The sequence below is a fragment of the Myxocyprinus asiaticus genome, chromosome 34, assembly GCF_019703515.2.
Source record: "Myxocyprinus asiaticus isolate MX2 ecotype Aquarium Trade chromosome 34, UBuf_Myxa_2, whole genome shotgun sequence".
In the NCBI taxonomy this organism is placed as follows: Eukaryota; Metazoa; Chordata; class Actinopteri; order Cypriniformes; family Catostomidae; genus Myxocyprinus; species Myxocyprinus asiaticus.
In genome coordinates, this window is record NC_059377.1 from 10,873,116 (window position 1) to 10,887,887 (window position 14,772).

Below are 14,772 nucleotides of genomic sequence, written 5' to 3' on the forward strand. Positions count from 1 at the left end.
TGGTCAAGCAGCAAAACAAACAAACAAAAAAACACCATAAGGTACCATATAAGTAATTAGTATTATTTGTTCTAGTTCACGAAAATCTTCCCTTTAGCTGTAGCTCAATAATCGTGTTTATGTACAATCAAATATGGCCAAGAAGCGTGACTTGATGCACGTCTTGATACACCATATTTGAATGTACATAAATGTGATTTAGATCGAAAGCTATAAAGGAGACTTTTTAAGTGAATAATGGTTAAAATTTCAGTCAATTTTTATAATGCTTTTTTGTCATTTCAATTTCATTGTACGTACAGTAAAAGAACAGTGTAAAGAAAATGCTCTTCTTTTGAAGAAATTGCCATTCTTCAAAATATTTCCTTTGTATTCCATGGAATATTGAAAAGCTGCATCCCAAATCGCATACTTTTATTTTACGACATTTTGTAGTGTACGTAGTGTGTGCACACTGAAATATGCAACGAAATATAGAGCACTATAGAACTACCCAGATGATGTATTCCTTCAACCGAAATAATGGAGTGTGGAATGTTGGACACTTCATGTACTCATCGATTGTGCCTTTCCCTACATAGCAGAATATGTATGTTATTTGAGATTCAAGTGTTGAACCGAGTTAAGCTAACGCGCTTAAGGTAGCAGCAACACGTTTGAAACATCACTTTCGTTAGCTGAAAAATGGCAAATGCTTCCATATCCACAGTTTTCCTGAGCAACCACTGGGCGGAGGCATGACGATTCTAATTGCCTGTTTTCTTTTTCTGGTCTCGAGATGTAAAACTAACCGAAACGAGCAATCCAGATGGAGAACAACCACCATTTAAGTGTTATTTGGAGTAAAAATGAGTTTCACGCTCAACTTGTGCAGTTGGTGGCTGTCATCTCGGACCATCGCTTCATGACATCTACATACTCCGGTGAGGAACTGTAAAAAAAACAAAAAAAAAACGGTCATCTCGACTCTGTGAAGTATCGGCACTATAGAGCCACATGTTTTTTTTCTACAAATGTAATACTAACAATATACGTCAATGCGATGAAAACACTGGAGACCAGAAAGTGAAAAAGGTGGATTGTAAAATAACTTTAGTGTTCCATTTGTGACAATATTATATTTTTAATATTTATACAATAGATGGCCAATTGCATAGTTTATAGCAATGTTAGGGATTAACTAACTTAAAGTAGTGAAACTACTAACTTTCCTACATTTTTCGATAGCATGACAGTAGCTCACCTACTTTCACAATAGTGTATTTATTTTTTAGGAATGAGCTACTCAAAAGTGCCACAAAGCACAACATTGGTCACATTGTATTGTGAACACTCCCCTAAACCATCCTTTCTCTCTTTTATAAAGTGCTGTGTAATCCAAATCATTAAAAAGGATAGTTCACCCAAAGATAGTTTCTTTCTTCTGCTGAACACAAGCAAAGATTTTTAGAAGAATATTTCCAGTCAGTAGGTCATCACAATGCATGTGAATGGTGGCCAGACCTTTGAAGCTCCAAAAATCACATAAAGGCAGCATAAAAGTAATCCATACGACTCCAGAAAAAATCTTTGTTTGTGTTCAGCAGAAGAAAGAAAGTCATACATCTGGGATGATGGTGAGTGAATGATGAGAGAATTTTCATTTTTGGGTGAACTATCCCTTTAAGTGATAAAGATGATTAAATCATCTTTTGGACAGTTCATGTAAATGAACATGTTAAAATATACGATTCACTTACATTGAGCATTGGGAACTCCAGTTCATTTTAGTGAGTCGGTTCGTTTGGACAGTTTATGTAAATTAACTAGTTTACATATAGTGTTGGGTATAATCCAATTACAAATACAAGTAATTAGTTACTGTAATAAAATTACTTTTTAATAAAAAAAAAAGTAGTGTAATGCATTACATTTTAAATTCTTGTACTCAGATTACAGTTATGGACTTTCAATTAATTTAATTACTTTTAAGTACATTACTTAAAAGTAATTAAAGTAATTTGTTCTATACAGTATAATACATTTAAAATATTAATTCATTTGTACATCTGTGTAACAATGAACAAGGAGTAAATATAGACATTGTTTTACATTTGTTGAGTGTTCAAGTGTTTTAGAAAGTAACTTAAAAGTAAACTAATTAGTAATGTGATTACTTTTTCAATTAAGTAATTAGTTAAGTAATGATTACAGTTTTTGAGAACTTAGTCATTTGTAGTGGATTACTATTTTTAAGTAACTTACCCAACACTGCACATAACTGATTCACTAATTCACTCGAGCCCCTGTGCAGCCTAAAGAGACTTTGCCAGATGTCACGGTCTTCTTTTTTTTCAAAGCAAAATATTAAGAAAATTGTTGCTGTTTATGACTATATTTTGACTCCTATTTATAAAATAGGGTGTTTTCTAGTATTATTAGTTTATACTTAGTATACATTGTTAAGTTCAATTTAATGTAATTGTGATTGTTTAACGTTCTGCAATCAGAACTCTTATTTTAGTTTCAAAGTAGCTGATTGCACAGTGTATGGTGTGTCATTTGTGACATAGACAATGTCTTTTTAGAACATGTTTAGATAAAATGGTTTGGAACAACATGAGAGTGAGAAAAACGATGACAGAATATTACATTTTTGGCTGAATGGTTACAATAGCTTATTTAACATTCAGAAAGCCCAATGTCATCCATATTTTCCTGGTAAAAACTGATACCAATCGCAACAATTCTAAACAGCCATGCTTCCGATTCAGCACTAAATATTGTGAGTATGATGGTTTATACAGGAAATGTATTACTCTGCACTTGCACACAGCTGGTGTCAAATCTAACAAGTGCAAGAGGCAACAACAGGCCCCTTGTAAATCAAAAAGGTTTGTGCACCTCAAAGATCAGGGCTTTCCATCAACAAACAATGTCCTTCTGATAAGAACGTGGACAAACTCAAGACATGATTTTTCACTTATTACTAGATCAGAAACCCATGTGCCTCTATTGTTCCAAAGCTTGGAGGCGTTGGGAAACCTATAAATTGGGCAGAGGGGAATAATGGTTGTTGCAGAGAGGAGAAGTGTTATCTTGCTCTTCCCTGAATCGTCAGGGTGGGGCTGAGCGCCCATGATAAGGCTGACTCTGCTGCGGCTAGCGCTCGCAATAACACACCGTGCAGCACAGGAAGTCTAAAGCAACACAGGAAGTTATATATAGCAGCGGGTGCTTGGAGAGACGGATTGGTCGTCGTGACTGACAGCCTCGTGCAGACAGCTAGGTGTAGGGGTTTTATTTCCACACCTCACTGCAAAATAATGATCTTACTCAGTATTGTTGTCTTGTTTTCAAGTACCATTCTCTAAACACGCTTAAAACAAGATACATTTACTTGAGAAGCAAAATGACATATGATATTAGTCTTGTTGTCAGAGATATCTAGCAAAATGTCTGCAAAGAGTTTTTCTTTCTTGTTTTAAGCATAAACCTCACATAAAAGTTTAATAAATACAAGACATAACATATAATGAAAGTAAATGTATCTTGTTTTAAGAATGTTTAGATGTTTTTACCAGAAAACAAGGCAAATACTGAGCAAGTTAATGATTTTTTGCAGCTCTACACATTAGAGGCTATTTTGAGAGCCACAGAGGATGAGATCATTGCAAAGGCAGAAGTGCACAGCTCATCACTTTAGGACAGTGAGAGCTCTGTTAATAGCTATTAGTGTGATTGCAGTGTCTTGTTCTTTAAACCCAAACGGAAAAACTACACAGCTGCGAGTGTAAGACGCACTTCATATAGTGTTTCACTGCTGAAAGGGGGTGTGCTTCCTGCTGTTTGTGTTAGGGATGGGCCCAAGTACCCAAGAACTCTGAAATAACAGCAATGATCGATCAGGAAAACATCATGGTTACTTTCGTAACCTCCATTCCCAGATGGAGGGAACGAGACGTTGTGTCGATGTAGTGACACTAGGGGTTACTCTTGGGAGCCCAAAACATCTCTGCTTTTTTGAAAAAAGGCCAATGAGAATTGGTGAGTAGAATTTGCATGCCACTCCCCCGGACATACAGGTATAAAAGGAGCTGGTATGCAACCACTCATTCAGGTTTTGTGCTGAGGAGCCGAGACCAGGTCCCGGCCATTTCAGCAGGTAGTTCAGCATTGTGGCAAGAGGGACACGTCTCATTCCCTCCATCAGGGAACGGAGGTTACGAAAGTAACCATGACGTTCCCTATCTGTCACATGACGTTCCCTATCTGTCACTCACTCGACGTTGTGTTGATGTAGTGACAATAGGGGTCCCTATACAAAACGCCACAACTATCTGAACTGTGTTACGTGAACTGGCGGTGTGTGACGGGCAGACCGCTGTGTGCCTCGTAGCCAGCGCACCAGGCTGTCACGTAACCTCCCCCAACGCTCTTATGAGCGTTGAACGGTCCATCAGGAACAAGTCGACTTCCCAACTATAGGGACAGGCTAGCCCAGCCGAGGCCTTTTTCCCACTCTTTTCTCCCCAAAAAGAGTGGAATTTGTTAACTGACTGGGAGCCATAAGTGTCTGCGTCTGGGGGTGTAACTCCCAAGGGGAAGACACTGCGGAGACCACACCCCGTCCAAAAAGAGGGGGTATTTTGAGTGGAATATGTCACATGGCCTTACCGAGTCTTGTCGGAAGTATGTCATGTGGAGAGGTCCCATGGTAGGTCCTACCCAAAGGGGGAGGAGTTTATACAGAGCATGGCGACCAGGGGCAGAGGGGCCTCTGCCCAAGGAAGACGCAGTCTGCCGACAGGGAAACGATTTTGCAGAAGATATCACATGGGGTTGCCTTCGGGGAACCAGCACATGCGGAGCACCTACCTCAGTACAGGGGCTCATTAGCGCACGTACTGAGCCGGTCGGCGAGTTTCTCCGCAAACTCAACTGCCAGAGGGCTAAGGAGGAAAGTCATCAAGGGATCACAGTCTGTGAACATGATTGGGAGTCAAGAGCGCACGTCTTCACATCAAGTGATGGGAAAGGCGCTAAGTGCAAGCCGTACACCCAGCCAGCTGTCCCGGAACTTACCTGCTCGTGCCTGCCAATACACGGGAGGAGACCAGCTCAACCCAGGAGGCCACCACTCTCCTGGTAGAGTGGGCTCGTAATCCCTCAGGGGGTGGCATGTCCTCAGCCTGATATGCCATCATGATGGCGTCAATGTGCGATCCAAATAGATGCATAAAGCTCGCACCGGACACAGCAATGCCAAGGCTGGGTCTGCCTCCTCCTGGGGCAGCACTTGCAGGTTCAACACCTGATCCCTAAAAGGGGTCGTGGGAACCTTGGGCACATAGCCCGGTCGGGGTCTCAGGATCACGTGAGAGTAACCCAGACCGAACTCCAGGCACGATTCGCTGACAGAGAATGCCTGAAGGTCCCCTATCCTTTTGATGGAAGTGAGCGCAGTCAGGAGGGCAGTTTTCAAAGAGAGTGCCTTAAGCTCAGCTGACTCCAAGGACTCAAAGGGAGCTCCCTGTAGACCCCGAAGGACTACAGAGAGGTCCCACGAGGGGACGAGGCGCGATCTGGAGGGATTCAACCTCCTAGAGCCTCTCAGGAATCTGATGATAAAGTCGTGCTTCCCCAAATACTTACCATCTACTGCATCGTGATGAGCTGAAATAGAGGCTACATACACCTTCAAGGTGGAGGGGGACAGCCGCCCCTCCAGCCTCTCCTGCAGGAAGGAAAGCACCAATCCGACTGCGCATCTCGGTCACGAGGACCGAGAACCACATCTGGGTGGGCCAATAGGTTGCTACTAGGATGACCTGCTCCTCGTCCTCCCTGACCTTGCACAGGGTCTGTGCAAGTAGGCTCACTAGGGGAAACGCATATTTGCATAGTCCAGGGGGCCAGCTGTGTGCCAGTGCATCTATACCGAGGGGTGCCTCGGTCAGGGCGTACCAAAGCGGGCAGTGGGAGGATTCCCAGGTAGCAAACAGGTCTACCTGTGCTCGACCAAATTGACTCCAAATCAGCTGGACCACCTGAGGGTGGAGTCTCCACTCTCCCCTGTGGGTAACCTGACGTGACAGCGCGTCCGCTGCGGTGTTGAGGTTGCCCGGGATGTGAGTGGCTCGTAGCGACTTGAGGCGCTGCTGACTCCAGAGGAGGAGACGGCAGGCATTTGTGACATGCAACGGGAGCGTAGACCGCCTTGATGGTTGATGTACACTACTGTCGCTGTGTTGTCCGTCTGGACCAACACATGCTTGCCCTGGATCAACGGCCGGAACCTCCGCAGGGCGAGCAGTACTGCCAACAACTCTAGGCAGTTGATGTGCCAACGCAGCCGCGGGCCAGTCCAGGAGCCGGCGGCTGTGTGCCCGTTGCATCCGGCGCCCCAGCCCGTCTCGGAGGCATCTGTTGTAACCACAACGCACCTGGAGACCTGCTCTAGGGGAACCCCTGCCCATAGAAATGCAAGGTCGGTCCAAGGGCTGACGAGGCGGCGACAGATTGGCGTGATGGTCACATGATGTGTCCCGTGGCGCCATGCCCATCTTGGGACTCGAGTCTGAAGCCAGTGCTGAAGCGGTCTCATATGCATCAACCCGAGAGGTGTGGCTGCCACTGAGGATGCCATATGCCCCAGGAGCCTCTGAAAAAGTTTCAGTGGAACTGCTGTCCTCCATCTGAACACCTTCAGACAGTTCAGCACCGACTGCGTGCTCTCGTTCGTGAGGCACGCTGTCATCGGAGTCCAACTCCAAACCGAGAAAAAAGATACTCTGATACTTTCGCAGTTGACCTGAAGCCCCAGTCGGCTGAGGTGCCGGAGCAAGAGGTCCCTGTGTGCGCACGGCAACTCTCGAGAGTGAGCTAGGATTGGCCAGTCGTTGAGAGAGTTGAGGATGCGGACTGTCTGTCGACCAGCCCCAGAGAAGTGGTCTCCTCACCCCCTGGGTTGCCTGTCTTGGGGGTACTTCGAAGCCTTCCACAGGTTCTTAGAGGCCGGCCGCAAGACGGGTGGGGTCTGCTTCCTGCGGAGGGCTCCACGCTGAAGCCACAGGGTCGGGCTGCGGCGGAGCCAGTGTTGTTGCTGCAAGAGGACGCTCTTGGCGACGAGCAGACAGGGTGCGGGGTCTTAAGCCACGCCGGGGCAGGATATGTTGTAAGGTCTCCGTCTGCTTCTTCACCGCAGAGAACTGCAGGGCAAAGTCCTTGATGGCATCGCCAAAAAGGCCAACCTGGGAAATGGGGGCGTTAAGGAACCGTGCCTCATCCGCCTCTCCCATCTCGACCAAGTTGAGCCAAAGATGGCGCTCCTGGACCACCAGGGTGGACATCGCCTGCCTGAGAGACCGCGCCGTGACCTTCAACGCCCGGAGAGCAAGGTCAGTCGCCGAGCGCAGTTCCTGCATCAATCCCGGGTCAGAACTACCCTCGTGCAGTTCTTTTAACGTCTTGTACTTGCAGGTGAGCCATGGCATGCAGGGCGGAGGCGGCTTGTCCAGCGGCACAGTAATCAGGGACGACATAAACCTACAGGCCCTGGACGGGAGCTTTGGGCGCCCGCGCCAGGTGGCGGCGCTCTGGGGCACAAGTGCACCGCGAGCACCTTATCCACCTGGGTGATCACCGAATACCCCCTGGCCGCTCCACCATCGAGGGTAGTGAGAGCGGGGGAGCTGAAAGACCAGGACCGTGCAGTAAACGGTGCCTCCCACGATCTTGTCAGCTCCTCTTGCACTTCCGGGAAGAAAGGAACGTGGGCGGGGTGGGGCCATGGGCGGCACCCTGAGCCCAGGAACCAATCGTAGAGCCGCGAGGGTTCAGGGGAGAGTGGACGGTTCCACTCTAGCCCGACGCTTGCAGCCACCCAGGAAAGCATGTCCGTCATTTCTGCGTCGGCGTGAGGCTGGGTGACCGTTCCCGAAGGAGGAAACCCAGCCGAAGCCTCTGCGTCAGACTGGTTGAGCCCACTCTCCAATGCTGTGCTCGATAACTCATCGTCTTCCTGAGCTCCGAACGAGAGCAAGCCACGACCGCAACATTGCCATGGTCATGTTCTCGCAATGAGGACATGACTCATCCACGAACGATGTCTACGCGTGGGCAGTGCCCAGACATGTAAGACAGCGATCGTGGCCGTCAGAAGCGGAGAGATAACGACCGCAACCAGGAATAACACACAAACGGAAAGGCATCTTTAAAAAGACGTTCCTTGTGTGCCGCTCTTTTTGTGAATGAAAATATACTCTTTTAGAATAGACTCTCTTATTTTGCTCTGCCAAAGCACCCAGGGGCATTCTCTGCACTCCACAGGTGCAGAGGGGGAGAAGCTGCTGAAATGCACCATAAATCCAGCAGTTTTGAGGTGCGTCTTTGGAGGGAATTGAATTCAGTGCACTGAATACAACCGCTCAGCTCCGAAGAGAAAATCTGAATGAGTGGTTGCATACCAGCTCCTTTATACCAATATGTCCGGGGAGTGGCATGCAAATTCCACTCGCCAATTCTCATTGACTTTTTTTCAAAAAAGCAGAGGTGTTTGGGGCTCCCAAGAGTGACCCCTAGTGTCACTAAATCGACACACCGTCGAGTGAGTGACAGATAGGGAACACTAGGGCTGTCAATCGATAAAAATTCTTAATTTAAGTAATTACATGATATGCTGATTAATTAATTGAATTAAATGTAAATATTTGCAAAGAAAGGCCCTCGAATAAAATAATTCAATACATAATGATTAAATAATGATACATTGTTTTTTTAAATAATTATAAATATAATATATATTATCAATATAACGATTTAGATAATTAAAATGCATTACATTATTGTGGTAGACAAGGAAATCATTGATAAGACAATACAAAAAGTGGCTTTAGAATGCAATATATTGTTTATTTCCTTATTACTGAACATAAGCATATCACTGGTCTACAGTTCACAGCAATCCATTTTGCGATTGAATTCGTCAGTCTGTCCGAGATTTATTATGAGGGCTTGTCTAAGGACGCGTCAATGTACACCTGCATCACACGGACACTTTTGGTGCATCTCACTCTGGTTGTGCCGTGTCATAAACACAGCGTTTTTAGGTGACAGGTTAAACTTAGTTTTAAACTTAGAAAAACAAGTTTTGAGATCCCTGCATTTGGAAATGCACTCTGTCCAGCTGTGTTTGAATGCAAGAACACATCCTCATCTTGTGATTTTGCTGGCGTCAAGCAAGTCTGAGTGTGGTTTGTTCTCTGTACAGCCGTGTGTTGCCTTTACAGCTGGAGTTTCGCTTACTGCCCCCTGCTGAAAACAGGTGGTGCTTCAAGTTTTTAATTGCTCCCCCAACCAAAAAAAAAAGTCTGAATGGCTCCGGTGGTAGGAATATTCCTAATTACAGTCCGGAGACTGTAATTGTGTTAATTTTTTAAAGTGTTATTTTTTATATAATTAATCACAGTGAATAAACGTGTTAAACTGACAGCCCTAGAAAACATATGAACTTTTTCAACATTTCAAAACTATTTAAATCTTTTAACAGCTACGGTTGGGTCATACATTTATATTTATGATAAACTGGCAATGATTTTGCTGGTGACATAAAATTACGCTAAATTGTGAACATAACGATTATTTTAAAGCACTTTTTAGAATGATTTCCATGGTCATTCATGACTCATGAGTATGAGAGCTTTAAGGCATTTTAAGACATTTTAATCGTTGGCTTAACTTAGTATTAAAAAATGGTGGGGACAGTTTGGGGGTGATGATGTAACGAAATGGCGAAGTTTTTGAATATTAATTAGGATATGCACAGATAATTTCAAATAATCTTTTACTGCATTGATAAATAGTCCCTCTTGATGACCATTTCAAGCTCTCACATAAATATTTCAGATAATTAATTTGATAACTTCATTCTTACATTTCCCACTATGTGGATTTTTTTTTGTCAGTAGATAAATAAATGGATTAGTCTAACTTTACAAAGCATAAATGATAGCTCAAGTGATAGCATTTTCACCTCTAATACAAAGGGTTCTGGGTTTTAATCTGCTCTAATAAAACGTTTTATTATAATACAACAAGATTTAAACTGTACTTCTGTGGTATATCATCCACGGGGAAACATTTGCATTGTGATTCCACTGGAAAAGAGCGCAAGCTGAGGAAGAGCGAAGAAAGTGGAGCATGCGTTGGGGTGCACTGGAAAACATTGCCGCATTCAGTCAACGCCAATGATTTGAGCACTCGTCTTAACATTAAAATAAAACATTCCAGCACCAGATCGAAACTCATTATAACAAAACGAAAGGAATGTAAACTCCTGATCAAGAACTAGAGATGTTTCCTCTGTAACAGACATGTACTTCACAAAAGCTATTTCAAAAACCTTGGGGACAAAATTGGGAAAGGCAAAAAGTGGTGGGGATGTGTCCCACTCATTAATGACACTCATGGTTTTAAGAGCGTCTCTGATATCAGTGGCAAAAATAGCTTTAGCGTTGCCAAGGTTGATTTATTTCCCTACCAAGGTTGATTCATTTAATTTTGTTTCAATGAATCAGTTCAAAACTCTCATTTAGTGATTCATTGAATTCATGTTAATTAAGTAAAAAACAGTGTGGAAAACATGTCAGTGGCTTTCAGTTTGAGGCAGAAACAGCATTTAACACTATACAGAGGGGATAAGAGGGTGTTCACATGGGACGCATTCTCATGATACAAAAAAACAGGTAGACAGATCGCAAAGTATCAGTTCAAAGTATCAAAGTACAGTTTTTGGGGCCTGGGTAGCTCAGCGAGTATTGACACTGACTACCACCCCTGGAGTCACGAGTTCGAATCCAGGGCGTGCTGAGTGACTCCAGCCAGGTCTCCTAAGCACCCAAATTGGCCCGGTTGCTAGGGAGGGTAGAGTCACATGGGGTAACCTCCTTGTGGTCGCGATTAGGGGTTCTCACTCTCAATGGGGCATGTGGTAAGTTGTGCGTGGATCGCAGAGTGTAGCATGAGCCTCCACATGCTGTGAGTCTCTGCAGTGTCATGCACAGCGAGCCACGTGATAAGATGCACAGATTGACGGTCTCAGAAGCGGAGGCAACTGAGACTTGTACACCGTCACCCGGATTGAGATGAGTAACTGCGCCACCACGAGGACCTACAAAGTAGTGGGAATTGGGCATTCTAAATTGGGAGAAAACGGGATAAAATAAAAAAGAAATTTGTTTTACAGTTTTATGTTTTAGTCATAGTTTCTCTTTTGACGAAAATGTCCTTTATTATTAGTCAATATTTCGTCATGTCATATTCAGTAATTTTGGTCAGTTTTACTCGGACAAAAATGGCATATCATTTTAGTCAATAAAAATAATATCTTAGTTGATGAGAATGTGCAGAATGACAAAAACGAGTGTAAAAGTGTAACAGACCAAACTTAAATAAAATATTCAAACATTTTCTTAAAACATGAAAATGTAAACATTAGATACTCTTTAGAAGTTAGCCTACTGTATTCTAAATTATTCGTCAGCAAATGTTTTCGTCAGTGATTTTGTTGATGAGATTAAGACTGGGTGGAGGAATAGGAGAAATTGCAAAGCATAATATGGCGGCTTTAGAAAAGGAAGTCCAGAAATTCAGTTAAGGGAGCCAATCGGCATACTGGTAAAGGAAATGACTCGTCTTGTTTCTGTAAAATGTGCAAGCACATTGGGAAGTTGTTTAGTTTGATTTCAACTAAAGAAGCAAAATTTACGAATTTTCAACTTTTTGTCAGATATTATTGGTGATGTGAAATGTCATTAAACAGTAATCTTACTCAACAGTTTTGAGATTGTCCCATTAAAGTGGATGTCAGCTGTACTTCCATGCTTATTGCAACATAATGGAATATATCTAAATACTGCAAAGATCATGCTGCGAGACACATTTTAACAACCAAAGACATTCATTTGACACTTTTAAACATCTCAACAATTAAAAAATAAATAGGGCAGACAGAATGCACTCCATCTGTCCCTGGTTGATTAATCTGATGAACAAAATGCAATTCACTTAATGGTAAATGTGTATGTACCTCTTTAAGCTGGTCAGCGCTGCCCCAGGACGCCGAGCGCTGGTGTGTTCTCCTATTCTCTTCGGTTTCGTCACTCCAACATCCAGGAGTCTGAAAACACACAAAAACACACCTGAATAAATCTCATTTTCATGCATCGTTCTCCTGACCCACTATTTCTCATCACAAAGGCGGCATTGTTCCTGCAAACAGTTCCCTGAACATTTCAATAAACAGTCACCTAAATTCCTTTCAAAAACAACATTCCCTGTTACTATAGGAAAGTCTGTGGGCACATGTGGATGTGATGTATGACCTCAGGTATGTGATTCATTGAGTCTGCCCATCGACACCACATGCAACATACAAAATGTACTGTAAAGTGTGTGCACCTAGGTGAGGCTCTGAAAAGTCAGTGTGATTGGTGATATATTATACAAAAGAAGATGACTGTAATAATAAGTGAATGCCTCAATATCTTCCTGTCTGTCCTTGTCTGTTAAGGAATTTGAGAATTAGCAAAGATAGACAATCTTTGCATTTGTTAAAGAAAATACCAGTACTTGTAAGGCGGCAGCAGCAGAATTGTGTTAAAGTTTGAGGTTTGTTTCTGTAAATGGCATCAGAGCCATTTAGCTGTTGTCATGATACTCAGCAAACTTCTTTTCTGTCGACTGTGCATGAGAATGAACACATAATGTGACACCGCCCTTGTAAAGACAGCTACATATGGTTAAATAAATGCACAAAAAAAGATCAATCCCAATTCGGTATGCAAATGATGATTGGTAACATTTTGATTGGCAGACCAAAGGAGTCGTTTAGACCAAACACATTATTGCATTAAAAAAAGCTAGATACAGTGCAACAAATAGTACAAAACATATAGGTGTCACGAAAAGTAACTTTCACCTCTCCACAACAAGCAGCACGATTTGAGGTGTCATTCATGTTTGTGGCACAAATGGTTCAGGACAAGTGAGGCGCCAAAGTTTAATACTTAGGTTGAAGTTTGTTCAAATCCCTAATCCCAAGTATAAGCAATAGTAATAGTGATGCTTTCCTTAGCAAATACCGATAAGAAAGAAATTTCAATACAGTAACTGACTGTACCCACTGTAAAAAGTGGGAAAACAGGGAAAATGAAAATGGTTCTTTTGAGTTTATGAAGACTCTATGGGGCTGCCGGCAGCTGCTGTTGTGGCCAGAGGTGGATTCTGGGCCTGTGAAACAGAGAAACTCCTCCATTCATAAGCCAGATAGACGTCACACTTCAAAGCCTTTGAATACAGATCGAAATTAGAAGGCCAATGGAATTGACACAGGCTTTGAAGGCGTATTTATTTTCTTTCTTTCTGTAAATTTTCAAGGGACAGTTCTGTCAATGACAATTCTGTCATCATCCTAATGTTCCAAACCCCAAGACTTTTTTCCTCCATGGAACACAAAACTAACTGTTTTCAAGAATGTTGCTTAAACTTTGCTTTTTTCCATTCAATGAAAGTATATACTGATCATGGGCTGTCAAGCTCCAAAAAGGATAAAAAAGCACCAAAAAGTTGTCCATATGACTTGATCACTATATTCCAAGTCTACAGAAGTTATACCATAGCTTTGTGTGAGAAATATAGAGCAAAATGTAAGCCGTTATTTGCTGAAATCTACCACTCCACCATAGCTCTCAAATCTCATTTGCACTTCCACTCACTAAAAACTTGGTGTGAAGAGATTCGACAAACACGGTTACGACACACACAACAACCAATGGCATTAGTGCCATCAAACCTCACATGACATCTTTACGAGTCATATTTGAATGCACAACTTTATGATACTTTTATGGTACATATTGGTCCTTTTTGGAGCTTGAAGAAACAAATAAGAAATTATTTTTGGCATATACACCTTTTTCCTGAGGTCTTACTGGGTAAACATATGTGGGTGTGACTTCAGCCTAAAGTCATTCTATAGCATTCGCCTGCAATCATTTTAGACCCTGTTTACAGCTGGTATTGAGACGCATTTCAGGTGATCCGATCACAAATGGTCAGCGCTAAATGTACACTGAACACTTTATTAGGAACACCTGTAAACCTACTTATTCATGTGATTATCTAATCAGCCACTCATGTGGCAGTAGTGCAACGCATAAAATCATGCAGATTCGGGTCATGAGCTTCAGTTAATATTCACATCAACCATCAGAATTTAGAGTTAAATAAAGGTAAATATCCCATGTCTTCCTCTCCTGTCCTGGAAGCCCAATCAGGTCCACTTTCTTCCAATGTACAAAAGCAAGTTAAGAATCTTGGAATAAATTCTGACTCTTCACTTCTTTTTAATAAACAGATTTGTGCTGTTAATAAGGGAAGCTTCTTTCATCTCAGATCTGCTGCAAAGCTAAAACATTTCCTTTTTGGTAAAGATCTGGAAATTGTGATCCATGATCTTATTACATCGTGGCTGGACTATTGTAATTTGCTGTACACTGGCCTTTCTCAGTCTGCTTTATCTTGCTTACAAATTGTTTAAAATAAAGCAGCCAGGTTTTTAACAGGGTCAAAAAAGAGGGATCATATTTCCTCCATATTGACATTTCTTCACTGGCTTCCTGTTAAGTTCAGGGTTGATTTTAATATCCTTCTTTTTGTGTATAAAGCATTGTTTGGTCTTGCACCAAAATACTTTAGTGACCTTTAGTCTCCAGTCAGAGCGCTCAGAACTTC

General features: G+C 42.7%; 1 protein-coding gene across 2 annotated transcripts in view; it reads right to left on the minus strand.

Annotated features, from left to right (window-relative positions):
- The window catches only part of LOC127424929 (glucocorticoid-induced transcript 1 protein-like), a 77,209-nt gene that overhangs the window by 14,784 nt on the left and 47,653 nt on the right, over nt 1–14,772 (minus strand). For both annotated transcript variants that reach the window (XM_051670496.1, XM_051670497.1), the window contains one exon: nt 12,068–12,157. In XM_051670496.1, coding sequence (XP_051526456.1) covers nt 12,068–12,157 — 90 coding nt within the window. The remainder of the gene's footprint in view (nt 1–12,067; nt 12,158–14,772) is intronic.